This window comes from Mustelus asterias, chromosome 19, assembly GCF_964213995.1.
Source record: "Mustelus asterias chromosome 19, sMusAst1.hap1.1, whole genome shotgun sequence".
Classification (NCBI taxonomy): domain Eukaryota; kingdom Metazoa; phylum Chordata; class Chondrichthyes; order Carcharhiniformes; family Triakidae; genus Mustelus; species Mustelus asterias.
This window is the reverse complement of record NC_135819.1, coordinates 7,995,986-8,013,889: the sequence shown is the minus strand read 5'-3', so window position 1 is coordinate 8,013,889 and position 17,904 is coordinate 7,995,986. Positions and strand designations below refer to the sequence as shown.

At 48.4% G+C, this 17,904-nt stretch overlaps 1 protein-coding gene across 1 annotated transcript; it reads left to right on the top strand.

Annotated features, from left to right (window-relative positions):
- Nucleotides 1–635: 635 nt before the first annotated feature.
- cdc37 (cell division cycle 37 homolog (S. cerevisiae)) lies at nucleotides 636–15,294 on the top strand. The gene is made up of 7 exons (XM_078234986.1): nucleotides 636–915; nucleotides 4,307–4,415; nucleotides 5,636–5,751; nucleotides 8,397–8,519; nucleotides 10,999–11,181; nucleotides 12,383–12,454; nucleotides 13,898–15,294. The coding sequence occupies exons 1-7, from the start codon at nucleotides 649–651 to the stop codon at nucleotides 14,042–14,044; spliced, it is 1,017 nt and encodes a 338-aa protein (XP_078091112.1). The 5' UTR covers nucleotides 636–648; the 3' UTR covers nucleotides 14,045–15,294.
- Nucleotides 15,295–17,904: the final 2,610 nt, after the last annotated feature.

The window sequence follows — 17,904 nt, the reverse complement described above, 5'->3', positions numbered from 1 at the left end:
TTTTAGGATAAGGGGCGGCAGATTTAAAACAGAGAGGAGGGGAAACTACTTCTCCAAAAGGGTGGTGAGTCTGGGACATTGAGTAAATTTAAGCGAGAGGTGGACAGATTTTTAATTAGTAATGGGTTGAAAGGTTCTGGTGATTGGGCAGTAAAGTGGAATTGAGGCTGAGGTGGAATCAGCCACGATCGTATTAGATGCTGGAGCAGACTCGAGGGGCTGAATGGCCTCCTCCTGCCCCTAGTTCTTATTTACTTCTGTTCATCGCCTTCTGATCGAGGTAGAAGTATTGTATCTGCTCTGTTATATCACTCCTGCTTACTCGAAAGCCAGCTATTTCTGCAACTTGAGAAACTGCTGAAGATTTGGACAGGGATTCTAAAAAACATCCTCCTCTTAGTTGACCCCAGAAAGTGCCTAAATGCCATTAGCCTATAATTGAGGCCACATCTCTGTAACAACCATTCCCGTGTTGCTATATCTTGAATACACTGTGTGAATCACAGTGCTACTGTTATTCTCATAAAGCGCAACATCCTTTACACATGATGTATCTTGTAACAAAACGACAGAATATCGCTGCAAATCAGCTGGTGTTGGTTTGTAAAAGCTCCTCTTTGCCGTCTGTTCCAGGCTCGCATCGAGCGGATGGAGGAAGTACACAAAGAACGGGAGGAGTACGAGAAAGCGTGTGGGGATTGTAAGCGTAAACTCAGCGAGTGCCAAAGGAAGCTCAAGGATTTGATGTTGCTGGAAACAGACGATGCAAAGAAAGAAATTGACAAGTTACAGTCAGAGCTCAAACAACTGAAAAAGGAGGAGAAAGAAATGGATAAGAAAGGAACGTCGCTGAAGAAGAAGGAAAAGGCAATGCCCTGGAATGTCGATACGCTGAGTAAGGAGGGATTCAGTAAGGTGAGGAATCTGTGAGCCATGTTAGTCAAATTTATTTGAGTCATGAGTAGGCTTACATTAACACCGCAATGGAGTTACCGTGCAAGTCCCCTAGTCGCCACACTCCGGCACCCGTTCGGGCTCACTGAGGGAGAACTTAGCATCCCTCTACCCTCTCCCATCATCACTTCCCCTCCCCTCGCCCATCAAACACTCCCGCTACCCTCTCCCATCATCACTCCCCCTCCCCTCGCCCGTCAAACACCCTGTCTTTCGGACTGTGGGAGGAAACCGGAGCACCCAGGGGAAACCCACGCAGACACGGGGAGAACGTGCAGCCTCCGCACAGACAGTGACCCAAGCCGAGAATCGAACCCGGGTCCCTGGCGCGAGGAGGTGGCACTGTGCCACCGTGCCGCCCCGTTAGTTCATGGAGCAAGCGCAGTACGTCAGTGCTGGTTCTGAATTGGTTACTGGGAAAAAAACAGACGTTAACATTTATTTTTCTGTCTTGTCCTGTTCGGCCACCACGCCTCTGCCCAGTATTGTCACCCAGTCCAGCAACACTCATCATCTTCTTTCAACCCTTCCTTGCTTTATTCATCCAGGATCACTATGTCAAAGCGTCCAAATCCATTCCGGGTTTTTTAGATTCTTTACAGCATACATTCCGGAGCCACGTACATTTTACAGGTTAGTGAGTCAGATAACAAGCGGTCAAATCTGGATGGTGAGACTGAATCATGATTCTTTATTGGGCCTTCTCTGCGTGTTTGTGGGTGTTTAGATTCAGACAGGGTCAGGCTCGACAGTAATGCCTTTCACTGCCACCCTGAATCTGGTGTGTTCTCCAGCCCTGCTTCTCCTGTGTTCCTCAGACTCAGTCCTTTTTGAACATTCCCCTCTTCCTTCACCCGAACATTGGCATTGAGTCTTCAGCCTCTGGGCCCCATGGTCTGGGAGCTTCCTCCTCAGAACCAACCCATTTTACCACCCATTCCTTCTTAAGATGTTCCTTAAAACCTACCTCTTGGACAAAACATTTAACCACCTGTCCTCACATCGTCTTTATTTTAAGTATGGATTTGTCAGATTACACTTCTGTGAGCACCTTTTAGCGGTTTACTCTTCTGAAGGCGCTATATAAATGTAAGTTGTGTATTTATACCCAAGAAAGTAGCTGCTGGATGATTATCCATTCCTTTTTTTCATTTGTACACTGGTTGCATGTTGTGATATTGAAGCCTGTCTGTTATAGCTCCTTATTTATTATCAGATTGAAATTCTCTGACTTAATCTCGACATGACTGGACTGTGGGTGAGGTAAAAATCAGCTGGCGTTCAGACAAAGTCGGCATTTAGAGAAACAATTGTAACATTCAAAGGAAAGTCTTATGATTTATGAACTGAGATCGTCAGCCAAGGTGGTGTTGTGACTGAACGAGTTACGCAGAGCCCAAGCGTGATGCTCTGGGGACCCGCGTTCGAATCCCACCACAGCCAAGTGTGAAATTTAAACATTAGAAGAGCCAGGGTCTAATGATGACCATGAAAACATTGCCAATTGTTGGAATGGGCGGCACGGTGGCACAGCGGTTAACACTGCTGCCTCACAGCGCCCGGGACCTGGATTCAATTCCTGGCTTGGGTCACTGTCTGTACGGAGTCTGCACGTTCTCCCTGTGTCTGCGTGGGTTTCCTCCGGGTGCTCCGGTTTCCTCCCACAGTCCGAAAGACGTGCTGGTTAGGGTGCATTGACCTGAACAGGCGCCGGAATGTGGCGACTAGAGAATTACACAGTAACTGCATTGCAGTGTTAAAATAAGCCTTACTTGTGACTAATAAATAAACTTTAACTTTAAAAAGCCATCTAGTTCGCTGTTTTGCGACACCTCAGATACTGAAACAGTCCATGTCCAAATGCAGCAAGGCATGGGCTGGCAATGGGCAAGTAACATTGTGGGGCGGCACAATGGTTAACACGGCCGCCTCATAGCTCCGGGGACCCGGGTTCAATTCCAGCCTTAGGTCACTGTCTGTGTGGAGTTTGCACGTTCTCCCCGTGTCTGCCTGGGTTTCCTCCAGGTGCTCCGGTTTCCTTCCACACTCCAAAGATGTTAGGTGGATTGGCCATGCTAAATTGCCCCTTAGTGTCCCAAGATGTGTCGATTAGATGGATTAGCAGGGTAAATATGTGGGGTTACAGGGATAGGGCAGGGAGGGACCTGGGTAAGATGTTCCTTCGGAGAATCGGTGCAGACTCGATGGGCTGAATGGCCTCCTTCTGCACTGCAGTGATTCTATTCACACCACCCAAATGCCAGGCAATGACTGTCTCCAGCAAGAGAGCATCTAACCATCACCCCTTGACGTTCATGGCACAGTGGCACAGTGGTTAGCACTGATGCCTCTCAGCACCAGAGACCTGAGTTCAATTCCGGCCTCGGCTCACCGTCTGTGTGGAGTTTGCACGTTCTCCCCGTGTCTGCGTGGGTTTCTTCCGGGTGCTCCGGTTTCCTCCCACAGTCTAAAGGTTAGGAAGATTGGCCATGCTAAATTGCCCCTAGTGCCAGGGGGGATAAATATGCGGGGTTACTGGAATAGGGCATGGATGGGGTTGTGGTCGGTGCAGACTCGATGAATCGAATGGCCTCCCTCTGCACTGTAGGGATTCTTTGATTTCCATCTCTGAATCCACCACTATCCTAAGAGTTACAATTGACCAGAAAATGAACTGAACGAGCCATATAGGTGCTGTAACTACTGGAGCAGGTCACAGGCTGAGAATTCTGCGGCAAGTAACTCTTCTGATTCCCACAAGCCTGTCCACCATCTACAAGGAACAAGTCAGGAGTGTAATGGAATACTCCCCATTTGCCTGGATGGGTGCAGCTCCACAACACTCAAAGCTCAACACCATTCAGGACAAAGCAACCCACTTGATTGGCACCACATCCACAGACATTCACTCGCTCCATGACTGGCGCACAGTAGCAGCCATGTGTGCCGTCTACAAGATGCACTGCAGCAACTCACCAAGGTTCCGTCAACTGCACCTACCAAACCCACGACCTCTACCATCTAGAAAGACATGGGCAGCAGACATGGGCACACCACCACCTGCAAGTTCCCCCTCCAAGTCGCCCACCATCCTGACTTGAAAATAGATCGGCCATTCCTTCACCGTCGCTGGGTCAAAATCCTGAAATTTCCCCCTCTAACAGCACAGTGGGTGTACCTACACCCCATTGACTGCAGCGGGTTCAAGGCAGCGGCTCACCCGCCACCTTCTCAAGGGGCAATTAGGGATGGGCAATAAAGGCTGGTCTCGCCAGCGACGCCCACATTCCGTAAGTGAACTTCAGGCAACGATTGGATATTGCGTAAACAAGTTTTGTTCTTTTTCTGTCAGAGTGTCATTAATATAACTCCGGAATCGAGCAAGCTGGAAACCGAGGAAGACAAAGAAAAGAAACACAAGACCTTTGTGGAAAAATACGAGAAGCAGATCAAGCACTTTGGTAAGCGGGATTTCTTTGTGAGCTGGGTTTTCTCGTAGCCCGATGGGGATACAGTATGGGATCAGCTGCTGCTTGTACCAGGGCTGGAATTGAATTTCTGAGATTCCACGCAAGTCCATCCCAGCTTGGCCGATTGCTGTTCTCTCATGGGGTCTTGATTTGCAAGCGCACAGCGAACACGGGTTTTCAATCTGAGTTGTTTGTGTCTGAATGGTATTCCATTGTATTTCACCTGGGGCTTGGTATCAGTTACTGAATTCAGTGCAGCCAGCTCAGACACCCCCTCACTATTAATGATCCATGGAAGTGCGATTCTGTGCTATTCATGTTGTTTCCATTCTGAAACTCAGCTTGTGCCTTTCTCTCTGCCTTGTTTTCATTCCTGGTCACATTACCTTGGAGCCCAAATCCCTTTCTATTCTTTGCTCATGTACATCAATGAGTCATGTCCAGAGGCAACCTCGGCGAGTGAGTGAGCCTCCTCGTCTCAATGGGCTGTGAGATTGAAATCAGACTTGTTTACCAACCAAGACCCCATCAATCGGATTCAATCCGTTCAGCACAGGCCAAATATTTCCTAAATGATAGAAAATGCTGAATCATTTATGTATTAATAGAACTGTCGTCAACTTCAAACAGTAAAAATAAAAGAAATATTTATGCTTTGGGCGCAAAGGGAGCGCACAGTTCTGTCAATGCTGTGAGCACTCAGCACACACCTTCTCTTGCCCTTGCTTTACTGCGAATCACTTCAGTCGTACAGGCAGGATAAAAGCTATGTGGGCAGTAATCAGTGGAATGTGGCAACCCTTACATGGGCAACGGTTAACAAACCGCCTTGTGGGCTGCCCTCAGCACCCTGACGGGCAGCACGTGGCCCCCGGGGGCAGCACGTGGCCCCTCGGGCAGCACCACTCTCTCAGCGATTAGTCCATGGCGTGTGCTGACTCAGGTGGCCAGCAAGAGCGTCATGTCCTGGTGCTCGCACTGAATTCTGGTTCTGTTTTGAGTCTTCTCCCCGCATGTTGGTGGATGTTGTAATGAAGACAGGACCGGGCGTGACAGCGATTCCTTTTCACAGCCGCCTTGTGCGCACAGCTCACTGCGGGCTGCTTGTGTGAGTTGTGACAGACTGGCTCGGGTGCTGCAGGGCTGTGTGGAACTGAGGGTTGGCCAGGGTCAGGGGAATGTAAATGAACTTGTGGCCTATCTATTCACAGGCATGCTGAGCCGCTGGGATGACAGCCAGAAATACCTGTCCGATAATCCTCACCTTGTGTGTGAGGAGACGGCCAATTACCTGGTCATCTGGTGCATCGATTTAGAAGTTGAAGAGGTAACACTGGTTGTTCTGACTTTATGCACTTGTGAAATGATACACACTGAGAATACAAGTCCCAATTGTCCACCTGGTGCAGTGGTTGTGTTACTGGACCGAGAGATCTGGACTGATGATTCAGAGACACGAGTTCAAATCCCACGATAGAGGCTGGGAATTTAAATCCAGTTAATAAATGACCAATCAAGGAAACCCAGATTTCAGCTCACCAATCTCACTGTGACCCTCCTATTGCGTTTCAAAATGTAGAAGCATAAAATGGCCATCGCTGAGAGGGACCTTTAAATTCCAGATTTAATCACTGGATTTAAATTCCACCAGCTGCCACAATGGGATTTGAGCCTAGGCCACTGGGTTACTGGTCCAATGAGAGAGCCACTGTCTCCATCCACCTAATAATGATTTACCCGCAGGGTCTGTTCCCGCATCCTCTTCAGAATTGAACCCTTTGTTTGATATCACCTCTCCTCATTCTTCCTCTCAAAATGTATCACTTCTCACACTCAGCATTAACTTTGATTAGCCACATGTTCACTCATTCCATTAGCTGTCTGTTATCCTGAAGTTCGTCACTATCCTCCCAGTTCACAGTGCTGACAATCTACACATGCCTTCATCGTTAATACACCAAGAAAAGCAAGTACCCTGAAGCTGACCCCAGGGGTGTCCCATTTTAGACCACCTTCCAATTTCCTAAACAGCTGATCTCCATTGCTATCTCGCTCCTGTCGCTCTGCCAATATTGTATCAATGCTGCAACTGTCCCTTTCATCCCATGGTGTTTAGTTTTGCTGACAAGCTTGTTGGGTGGCACACTCCACTTGCCTGGATGGGTGCAGCTCCACCAACACTCAAGAAGCTCGACACCATCCAGGGCAATGCCATCTCCTTGATTGACAACCCATTCAACATCCCCTCCCTCCACCTCTGATGCATAGTGGCAGCACCGTGTACCAAATGCAAGATGCACTGCAGAAATTCATCCAGCCTCCTTCAGCAGCCCCTTCCATGCCCATGGCCAGTCCCACCGAGAACGCCACCCCTCCCTCAGTATCCTTGATGCATTCCATCCCGTCCTGGTGACTTAGCAATTTTAAATACAGACAGCCTTTCTGATATCTCCTCCTCATCAATCTTTCATTCGTCCAGTGTTTCCTCTGCTGTCTTTGTCAAGATGTGGAGATGCCGGCGTTGGACTGGGGTAAACACAGTAAGAAGCTTCACAACACCAGGTTAAAGTCCAACAGGTTTATTTGGTAGCAAATACCATAAGCATTCGGAGCGCTGCCCCTTCGTCAGATGGAGTGGATATCCACTCCATCTGACGAAGGGGCAGCGCTCCGAAAGCTAGTGGCTTTTGCTACCAAATAAACCTGTTGGACTTTAACCTGGTGTTGTGAAGCTTCTTACTGTGTTTGTCAAGGTGCAGAGTGTGCATTTAGCCACCTCTCGGCCTTCAGTAATAAAATCTCCATTTTTGTTCCTATTTGACCCCAATTCTCCATGTGGAGTGTGCAGGATGTATTCCCCAGGAAGGTGAATCAGATTCGATACATTGCAAAAGTTATCAGATGTAATTTTGTATTGTATTATAATCTGGTCAGACCCCATTTGGAGTATTGTGAGCAGTTTTGGGTCGCATCTCGAAGGAAAGATGTGCTGGCCTTGGAAAGGGTCCAGCGGAGGTTCACAAGAATGATCCCTGGAATGAAGAGCTTGTCATATGAGGAATAGTTGAGGACTCTGGGTCTGTACTCGTTGGAGTTCAGAAGGATGAGGGGGGGATCTTATTGAAACTTACAGGATACTGCGAGGCCTGGATAGAGTGGGCATGGAGAGGATGTTTCCACGAGTAGGAAAAACTAGAACCAGAGGGCACAATGTCAGGCTAAAGGGACGATCCTTTAAAACAGAGATGAGGAGGAATTTTTTCAGCCAGAGAGTGGTGAATCTGTGGAACTCTTTGCCGCAGAAGGCTGTGGAGGCCAGGTCATTGAGTGTCTTTAAGACAGAGATAGATAGGTTCTTGATTAATAAGGGGATCAGGGGTTATGGGGAAAAGACAGGAGAATGGGGATGAGAAAAATATCAGCCATGATTGAATGGCGGAGCAGTCTCGATGGGCCGAGTGGCCTAATTCTGCTCCTGTGTCTTATGGTCTTTCTTGTTGTTAATGTGGGCTGCAGGTGAATACTCAGTTTTGCTGGTGATCCCCTGACACTCAGTTTGCAGTTGTATTGTTGTGAACCAGCCCCAGAGGGCAGGCTGTGCGCTGTATCAATCTGTGCAATGTGCCTTTTTTAACCAGTGTCTGTGAAGTTCATGTATTTCAGCTTCCGGCAGTGTTGTTCCACGCTGCACATGGAGGTACAGTGGCAAGTCTGTAACCCTCGGAGTAATCAGTCACTGCAGACAACTGGTGGAGTCTTTACAAGGTTAGGGTGACACTGAAGGCATGGTTTCTCATTTGGACTGTGTGTGGGGAATGAAATGGGATTTCAACAGAGGTAGAAAGACACTTACGATGGGGAATTCCTGCATCTCTCCAATAGGAATATCATTCAATTCCATCCAGCAAGGTCGATTCTGATTGCCTTTGGCCTGCTTTATGTTAAACTTGTATTTGTGGGTTCCATTTGCAGAAACACTCACTGATGGAGCAGGTCGCTCACCAGACAATCGTGATGCAATTTATCCTGGAACTTGCCAAGAGCCTTAAGGTGGATCCCAGAGCTTGTTTCCGACAGTTCTTCACCAAAATCAAGGTCTGGAAATGGTTAATAGTCTATCTCATTTCTAACAGTTGGGAGTTTGCTTCACCCTGTTTTATTTTAAGATGGCCTGTCTGAAATATGGCTTCATATTTGACCTTGTGCTCTGGCTGCTATTAACTGTGGAGCGATGATTATCACTGGCGATAAATTTCCACTCCCCAACCCAACCCAGCACTTCATAAATGTCAACAGAGACAGGCGAGGAACTAACTTCGGGTTTTTCTCCTTTATTGCTGATAACTGTATTTCTATTATGTTGGAAATCAGTTGAGCTCCTTGTGGTTTAATTTCCTCTTTGTATTTTTAGCACATTGAGTTTTTGTTCCATTTCTTGCTGTGTCGTTCTGACAAGTGTGAGGGATTTTCAGTGAAAGGACAGCCGCTGGATCTGGGGTCCGTGGGGACAGAGTGGAAGAATGGGACTGACGTGGTTGCTCTACAGAAGAGCTGGCATGTGCTTGATGGGCCAAATGGCACCCTCTTGTTGCCACAACAACTGTTAGGAGTTCGCTAAAGGAATGGTCACTCCCAAGGTGACTGGAATAGACAGGGATCTCGTGTGGAACTGGACTTGGAGAACAGGAAGGGTCCCATCATCTGAATGATCTCAATGGGTTTCATTGGGGGCAGCAATGGGGTACAGCATTTGCTATCACCTGAGGGGAAAGCTCTGGAATCCTGCTCATTAGGATTGGGTCAGGAGGGAGCCATTCAGTCCCCTCACCTGCTTGTTCTGCCTTTTAAATCCAATCAGAATCACCACAGTGTCGAAGAGCTATTCAGCCCATCGAGTCTGCACCAGCTCTGACAGAGCATCTTAGCCAGGTACTCTCCCCTGCCCTATCTCTGTAACCCCACACATTTACCATGGCTAATACTTTTAACCTACACATCTTGGGACACTAAGAGGCAATTTAGCATGGCCAGTCCACCGAACCAGCACGTCTTTCAGACTGTGGGAGGAAACTTACGCAGACACGGGGAGAACGTGCAGACTCCCCACAGACAGTGACCTGAGGCGGGAATTGAACCCAGGTCTCTGGCGTTGTGAGGCAGCAGTGCTAACCACTATGTCATCCCTGGTTGCTCTGTCTTATTCCATATCCCTTTATAATCTTAGCGCTCCATTGGGTAAACTGATCCAATATCAACAACCTTCTTGTGAAAGAACTTGATTTCAGGAATGTCGTAGAGATTATCATAGAATCCCCACAGTACAGAAGGAGGCCATTCAGCCCATCGAGTCTGCACCAGCCACAATCCCATCCAGGCCCTATCCCCGTGACCCCACACATTTAACCTACAAATCCCCCTGACGTGAGTGAGTAATTCTCGATTCACTGAATGGCTTGCTTCGAATTTGATCTAAAGATTTACCCAATTATTCTTCATTCCCTCACCGGGGGAAATAGTTCTGCATCAACCTGATTGAATACTTTGGTTGTTTTAAATACATTGATGCATTTAGAATGTTGAAGAGTGATCGCAACAACAGTTTTAGTAACTACCCTCCCCCCCAGAGGCAGTGAGTGAAACACGGTGCCCAGCGCCCATCACTGTTTGACCAAGGGACTTAGCACTTCCTGCCCATCGTGCACCAGTCTCACTCAGCCACTTTCTTTCCTGTTTTGTGGGTGCATTGGCTTCGAGATTGGTATCGGTTGTGATGCCCAGATACAGGGTGAGGAATAGCTGCTTTGGTGAGAGCCTGTGACGCCCGGTCCAGTGAGCGGGGGCAGTGTGGGCGGGGATGCAGGGGCGGTGTGGGCGGGGACGTGGGGCAGTGTGGGCGGGGGCAGTGTGAGCAGGGGCGGGGGCGCAGTGTGGGTGGGGGGCCGTGGGGGTCAGTGTCGGGTGGGGGCCACTGTGGGTGGGTGGGCGGTGGGGCAGTGTGGGCGGGGACGTGGGGCAGTGTGGGCGGGGGCAGTGTTATCAGGGGTGGGGGCACAGTGTGAGCCGGGGGGGGGGGGGGGCAGTGTGGGTGGGGGGCCGCGGGGGCAGAGTCGGGTGGGGGGGCAGTGTCGGGCTGGGGCCAGCGTGGGCGGGGACGTGGGCCAGTGTGGGTGGGGGGGCCAGTGTGGGTGGGGGGGCCAGTGTGGGTGGGGGGGCCAGTGTGGGTGGGGGGGCCAGTGTGGGTGGGGGGGCCAGTGTGGGTGGGGGGGCCAGTGTGGGTGGGGGGGCCAGTGTGGGTGGGGGGGCCAGTGTGGGTGGGGGGGCCAGTGTGGGTGGGGGGGCCAGTGTGGGGCGGGGGGCCAGTGTGGGGCGGGGGGCCAGTGTGGGGCGGGGGGCCAGTGTGGGGCGGGGGGCCAGTGTGGGCGGGGGGGCCAGTGTGGGGCGGGGGGCCAGTGTGGGGCGGTGGGGCGGGGGGCAGTGTGGGCGGTGGGGACAGTGGCCTGCGTGTTAAAGTGGCTGGATTGAACGGTATTGCTGATGTTGGTTTGATGGTTTTAAACTGCTCTCCTTTTCCCAGACGGCAGATAAACAATACATCGAGGCTTTTAATGATGAGCTCGGAGCATTTAAGGAGAGGGTGAAAGGTCGTGCTCAGGCAAGGATAGAAAAGGCAATGAAGGAATACGAGGAGGAGGAACGTCAGAAACGGCTGGGACCTGGTGGGCTGGATCCGGTGGAGGTGTACGAGGGTCTGCCCGTGGTGAGTCCATCACTTTGCAATGCTGCCGTGACTCGCTGGAGTCACTGAGGAGTTGGGTCAGCCACCCGTTAGGTATTCTGTTCCTCTGTGTTCCTGTTTCCTTCCTTCTCTCGCTCTGCAGAGAGGGTGCTGCACATCCTCTGCTAACTGTGTCCCTCGCTGCAGTCAGCCACCTGCCCACAGCCTGTGAATTCTACCTCTGGCCAATTCAGTTCAAGCAGTTCCCTCATTCTCATCTTCTGTCACAACCAGACATTTGTTCATTCAATGAACCTAGATACTGGCGTCAAAGCAATGCAGATTTATACCTTGCTCATCTTTCATGGCTTTAAGTTTAAGTTTTTTAAGTTTATTTTTTAGTGTCACAAGTAGGCTTACATTAACACTGCAATGAAGTTACTGTGAAAATCCCCTGGTCGCCACACTCCGGCGCCTGTTCGGGTAACACTGAGGGAGAATTTAGCACGGCCAATGCACCCTAACCAGCACGTCTTTCAGACTGTGGGAGGAAACCCATGCAGACACGGGAAGAACGTGCAAACTCCACACAGACAGTGACCCAAGCCTGGAATCGAACCCGGGTCCCTGGCGCTGTGAGGCAGCAGTGCTAACCACAGGGCCACTGTGCCACCCAGCATTCCTCTGTGTGGGAGGATACACATTTTTCAGGAGGGGAACCTGATAACCGGGTGAGGTGCAATGTGCACAAAGCTCCTCCAGCATCGTGCTTCCAAATGACAGAAACTAGCATTGTGTAATTTTATTTACTCCCAAAAAATGTCCTGAGCAAGGGTGCGGATTGGGAAAATGGAGGGAATTCCAGAACCACATACAAATCTTAACGGTGCATCTTGTTAAAGCAGCAACATGCTTGGAAACTGGAAATATAAAGAGAAAATGCTGGAAATATTCAACAGGCCTGGTGACATGGTGTGAAGAGAGATGTCTCTCTCTTATTCATGACCTGGGAGAGTCACAGCTGAGAAGCTGACCTTTTCTCTGCAGATTCCCAGTCTCCCCGACTGGGGTTTCTAAAATGGCGCCTGTCTCTGTTACCCTCAATCACTGATACAGATGGTGAGCTTCCCAATTTGCAATGATTGATTTTCCAAGTTACTCCCGACCCCCTGTATAATTCAGTCAGTTTATCAGAGGGTTTCCCCTTTTGCTGCTTCTAATTCTGCTAATACTGTCTTTTCAGGAGATGAAGGATTGCTTTGATTCAAAAAATATTCAGATGTTGCAGGATGTCATCAGCAAATTGGACCCAACAGTGAGTATCTCCTGTGACACATCCAGAAGCTGCTGCTCCTGGACTAATCTAGAACTGTTACTTCTGTACTTAGTGGCTGCTGCTTCCTGTTGCTGTTTCCACACCACCTGACCTCGAATGTTCGAGATAATTTTGGTCCCACTTTTCATAGAATCCCTGCAGTGCAGAAGGAGGCCATTCGACCCATCAGGTCTGCGCCGACTGCCCAAAAGAGTTATCCAATCCTCCAGTCAACCTTTTGGGTCCAATGTCCTTTAGGGAAGGAAATCTGCCGTCCTTACCCGGTCTGGCCTACATGTGACTCCAGAGCCACAGCAATGTGGTTGACTCACAACTGCCCTCCAAGGGCAACCAGGGATGGGCAATAAATGCTGGGCCCAGCCAGCGACGCCCATGTCCTATGAATGAATAAAACAAAAAGGTGTCATCTTTTTGAATGCCTTTTGGAAATCCTACACTACATCTACTGGTTCCCCTTTATCCACCCTGTTCATTACATCCTCAAAGAACTATTAGGGAATCTGTCAAACATGATTTTCTTTTCCTAAAACCGTGTTGATTCTGCCTGATTGTAATGTGATTCTCTAAGTGACCAACTAATGCCTCATTAATAATGGATTTGAGTATTTTCCCAGTGACAAGCCTTGTGTTAACTGGTCTCGTACTTTCTGTCTCCCTCCTTTCTTGAACTGCGTTTGCGGTTTTCCAATCAGCTGGGGTCCTTCCAGGATCTTGGGAATTTTGGAGGATTGCAGCCAATGGCTCCACTGTCACGGCAGCCACTCATTTCCCTGGACCCGAGGATGCAGGCCATCATGTCCAGAGGTCTTGTCAACCTTTCGTCCCATTAATTTTCCTCGTGATGATGGTTGTTCCTCCCTCTTGTTTGCCGTTTTGTTGTCCTTGGGATTCCTTTGTGTGTTTCGTACCTCTGAATTCAAATACAAAATATACTTCAATTTGAGGTGTTAGTGATCTGTGCCCCTGACTCCCCGGGGCACTGACCCTAGCTGTGGAAGCTGGGCATGTCTGGATATTGGATCACAATCAGGAGTTTTCTTTGGTGGCCTGGTGCCCCGTGATGCTCCTAGACTCACTTCCCAAAAAGGCCGTGGATGCTGGAATCTCAAACAAGAAAAGAAAATGCTGGAAGATCTCAGGAGCTTTGACAGCATCTGTGAAGGGGGAAAGAGAACCAACGTTTCGAGTCCAGATGACCCTTTGGCCGAGCTCTGACAAAAGGTCAACCTGACTCGAAAACGTTGGCTCTATTCTCTTCCCACTGACCTGCCGAGATTTTCCAGCATTTTCTGTTTCTGTCCCAAAAAAAAGAAGCCTGGGATACCCGAGGGCTTCCCGAGCCTCTGCTGCTGCTTTTCTTTGCCTCCTCTGAAGGGGCAAGTTTGCATCGTGTTAATCCTGAATGCACTGTGCCGTTTCCAGGAAGCCAAATACCACATGCAGCGCTGTATTGACTCTGGGCTTTGGATTCCGAATGCAAAGGCTGCAGAGGAGGAAGAGGAGAAGAGCACAGAGGATGAGGATCCTGTGTATGAAGAAGTTAAAAAGGAAAGCGGTGAAGAAAAATAAATCTATTTTTTTTTTTTGTTTCTATATCTCCTAGTTTAAAATGCTGTGTTGAGTTACAAACTCCATCCTGTTCACTGACTCATAGGGGTTCACGTCAGTTCAATATATCTATTGAATGGAAGGTTAAAGTCCTATACAAATAACTGCTTTTTGAATGGAAGCACACGTTTTGAGAGCATGCAGGCTGCTTTTCTCGAATGCAGTAACTCTGGATCGGCTGGCACCTGTGCGGGTGAAAAGCTTCTCAATTGTCGGAGCGAGTGACTGCTTCGCCCTTTGCTTCATTGGGTTGATGCAACGCCACTCCGTGTGTGCAGAGCCACAGAGCTGGCAAGGTGCCAGCTACCTTCAACCCCCCTGGCATGTGCTGGGTTATACCCCATTTGTGACTCTGCAGAGATACCCTCCTGAGTTGCCCCCCTACCCCCCCTACCCCCCACCCCCAGTATTCTCTGCTGAGGCCTGTGCAGAGATGTAGGTTTCCTGGAGGAGGGACTGGAGAGAGCGAGCGAGTACAAGCTACCATTGCCTGTGGAACCAAGGCCCCACACCAGTCAACATCTTTAGGAGAGAGAGAGAGAGTCCTTACGATGAATGGGTGGGGGTTGTTGAAAATTCTTCAAGGAAGCAGGCTGGGGAGGGTGTCTGTACATCTCACTTCATGAATTAAAATTGGAATAGGAATATAACGGGGCGGGGGGAGGAGAATAAAGGTAGAATCCCTGACTGAAATTATTGCTGACACACAAGACCTGACTGGCAATGGCTTCACATTTGAGTGTCCCTGCTGTGAGAGTCCACAGCCAAATGTTTTGCTCCCTCGGTCTGAAGACATTTCTGCGGGATGATGAGAAGGAAGCTGAACGACGGGTGAAATAGTTTCAGGATTTGCAGCAGTTGGTTTTCTGTTCAAGGTCCTTATTTTGTCAACTTGACATAGGAATTTGGATAAGAGATTTACAGCAGTTGCGATACGTGATTTTGTTTTCAGTTCTGAGCTCTGTTGACGCCACAATAGTATTCTCCACACTGGGATTAACTGGTTATATTCTGTTCACATTTTAATGAGTCTGGTGTGCCGCACAGAGTGTGGTTCGGATTGTTCTGCTGGGGCCAGTGTTGCTGATGCTGCCTGTAACTGTGACCTGTTTGATCTGGGGTGGTTGCTGCTTTACGAGCGAGGTAGTGGTTGTAACCTTTGTTTCTTGTTATTGACTACCATGTATGAAAATAAAAATACGATGCAGTAACTCGTTGTCTGGGTGTTGTGTGGGGAACTTTAGATAACTTTGTGCACGTTAAGTTCTCTGAGATGGTGGTTTCGGTCCTCGGTATCACCTCCGTGTCTCGGTATCACCTCCGTGTCGCGTTAACGAGGCTGAAACGTCAAACCCCATTCGGGATCAGGGATCTAATTTCCTGCCACTAAGTGTTTGTGGTTTATCTGTCCACACACACTGCATGTCTGTTGGTGTTCTGTGAACACATTGCCGTGTTGCTTTACAGATCCAACATTAATCTGTTCGTATTCATGTGTGAAAGTTTCGCAGTATGTGAGAAGGACCCTTGCACACCTGAAATGTCCCAGGTTCAGTTGTGGTTTTGAGCTACATTCCGTGGATTTGGGCAGTGTGTACAGAACCTTCGGCTGGGGAAATCATCATTGGCTGCTTCAAGCTCGGAGCAGTGGCAACCGTTTAAATCACTACACCTGTTTCAGATCCTGGTTAGACTGAGAGAAACGTAGAGCTAAACAGCCCATCTCTCTCCCCATAGCCCTGTGTCAATATCAAACTAATCCCACCTCAGCCAAATTCTTCTGCGCCATTCTCCTCGCGCTGTTTTTCTCGGTGATCATTCACTTGCTTAAGGCACTTTGCCTCTACAAAGGCAAAGAATTCAGAAATGTCTTTGATTGTATGATCTTCAGTGCAGCTGCCTCTGCTCCTCCTCCCAAACCCTGGACCTCCCATTTCTCTCCTGCTACCCTACACCTTACTGCCTTTCTTGTCCTTCATCCCCTCATAGCTCTAAACACAGCAATTCCACAAGGGCTCTGCTCACTCAGCATCTCCCTATGCTGATCGACTGTCAGTGATTCCTGTTTAGGGTCATGTATCCCTTCACTGGAAAGCTGCTATCAGCCCTCAAAAAAAAAAACAGGACCAGCTACAACTACAGGCCCATCTCTAATCTCCTTTTGCTCCCAAGATCTTCAAATGTATCAACATCTATTGACTGCCCAACACAGCAACAGACCATTCAGCCCATCTACTTACCTCTAGCTTCAATGCTATGAACTGGCAGCGATGAGAAACGTAACCCGACCCTGATCTCGAGTTAAAAGCAGCATTAAAAGAAACCTATTTTGGATCAGCTCAGATCTTGTCCAATGTTTAAATTCCCCCTCCCTCCACCTGTACACTGCGGATCCTTGGGCACCAGCCTTGCCTGGCTGGGAGCAAGTTATGGATTCAAGTTGCACTCCACAACTTTGGTGCGTAATCTCGTCAGCATTGGCTCTCTCTCAAAAACTGTCTTTCGGAAACCCACTCAGTTTGTGCCCGTCACCAAAATGCCCCTGTTTCTGAAAATTCATTTTTAAAAGCCTTTCAGTTGACGGAAATTTGGTACTTTTTTTTAAAAAAAGAGACAGCACGCTGCTTTAAAATGTGAACTGAAAGAAGGAAACAAGAACCTTCCGAAAGGAAGTGAAGAGAAATCTCAAACCTACAAAACCCACCACTCTCAGGTAGGGGAAGAATAAAAATGCAAAGTTCCTGAATTTTAATCAACGGCAAACAGAATGAGAACTGCTAACCAGCCAGATGCAGCCAACAGGCGCACAAACCCCACCGTGGAGGATTGGATAGCCCCTTTCCTGTTCGCTTAAACCACCTTGAAATGTGTCAAAATTAAATGAAAGATGAAAATGTTCTGCAACAGTGATTGTAAGACATGTTCATCAAATTCCTTTTTGGGAATGTACAGACAGGTGTTTTTGAGAACTGGTTTTGCCAAGCCAGACACACAAAGTCATTTGGGGGAAAAACTGCTGAAGAGTGAGGAATCTCTGTCCAGAACAAAAAAATCTCTACGATACAAAAATCCAAAGCAATAGATAATGATTAGCCATCAGAAAGTAACCTCGGGAGAAACCCACCAATTTCTGGGAGATGGAATTAAAAGGAAGAAAATTGGTTCCAGCAAAATGTTACATGGATTACAATTCAACTCCTGGACTTTAAAGGTAACTTCAAACAGTCGCAACAATCCACACCCCCAAGGATAAGCAAAGGACTTAATTGTATATTCTTTTAACTTTAATTTGGGCTCTAACTTTTCTTCTGAGATGTGTGTGTGTGTGAAGGAGCAGCACTCTGAAAGCTCGTGATTCCAAATAAACCTGTTGGATTTTAACCTGGTGTTGTGAGACTTCTTACTGTGATCAACAGAGGAGGCTGACGAAACAGTTTGTTGTTCCTCACCTGTTTGTAACATACCTTTGGCCAAAGTCAGAAATGACATCCTGGGCCTTTGAGTTTGCTCCCTATTCATAGTCGAGCACCCCCATTGCATCCTCTCCAACTCTTTTTGTAGGCTTAACCTTGCGTGGTTCCGCCCCTGCTGTTTGAGATTACGATACAGCAGGATATCAATCAGTGGGTAAGGTATTCCTGTGGATAATTACAGGGTGACGCTGGCAGGAAGCAGCCTCTCTGATTTGATGATATGACAAAGCAATAAAGATCTAGCTTGTTCACATTAAAGTTATGATGTGGAGATGCCGGCGTTGGACTGGGGTAAACACAGTAAGAAGTTTAACAACACCAGGTTAAAGTCCAACAGGTTTATTTGGT

Coding starts and splice junctions, on each gene's coding strand:
- cdc37 (XM_078234986.1), top strand. CDS start 649: ATGGAGGAAGTACACAAAGAACGGGAGGAGTACGAGAAAGCGTGTGGG. Junction 5,752..8,396: donor TCGATTTAGAAGTTGAAGAG/GTAACACTGGTT, acceptor TTCCATTTGCAG/AAACACTCACTGATGGAGCA. Junction 12,455..13,897: donor TCAGCAAATTGGACCCAACA/GTGAGTATCTCC, acceptor TGCCGTTTCCAG/GAAGCCAAATACCACATGCA.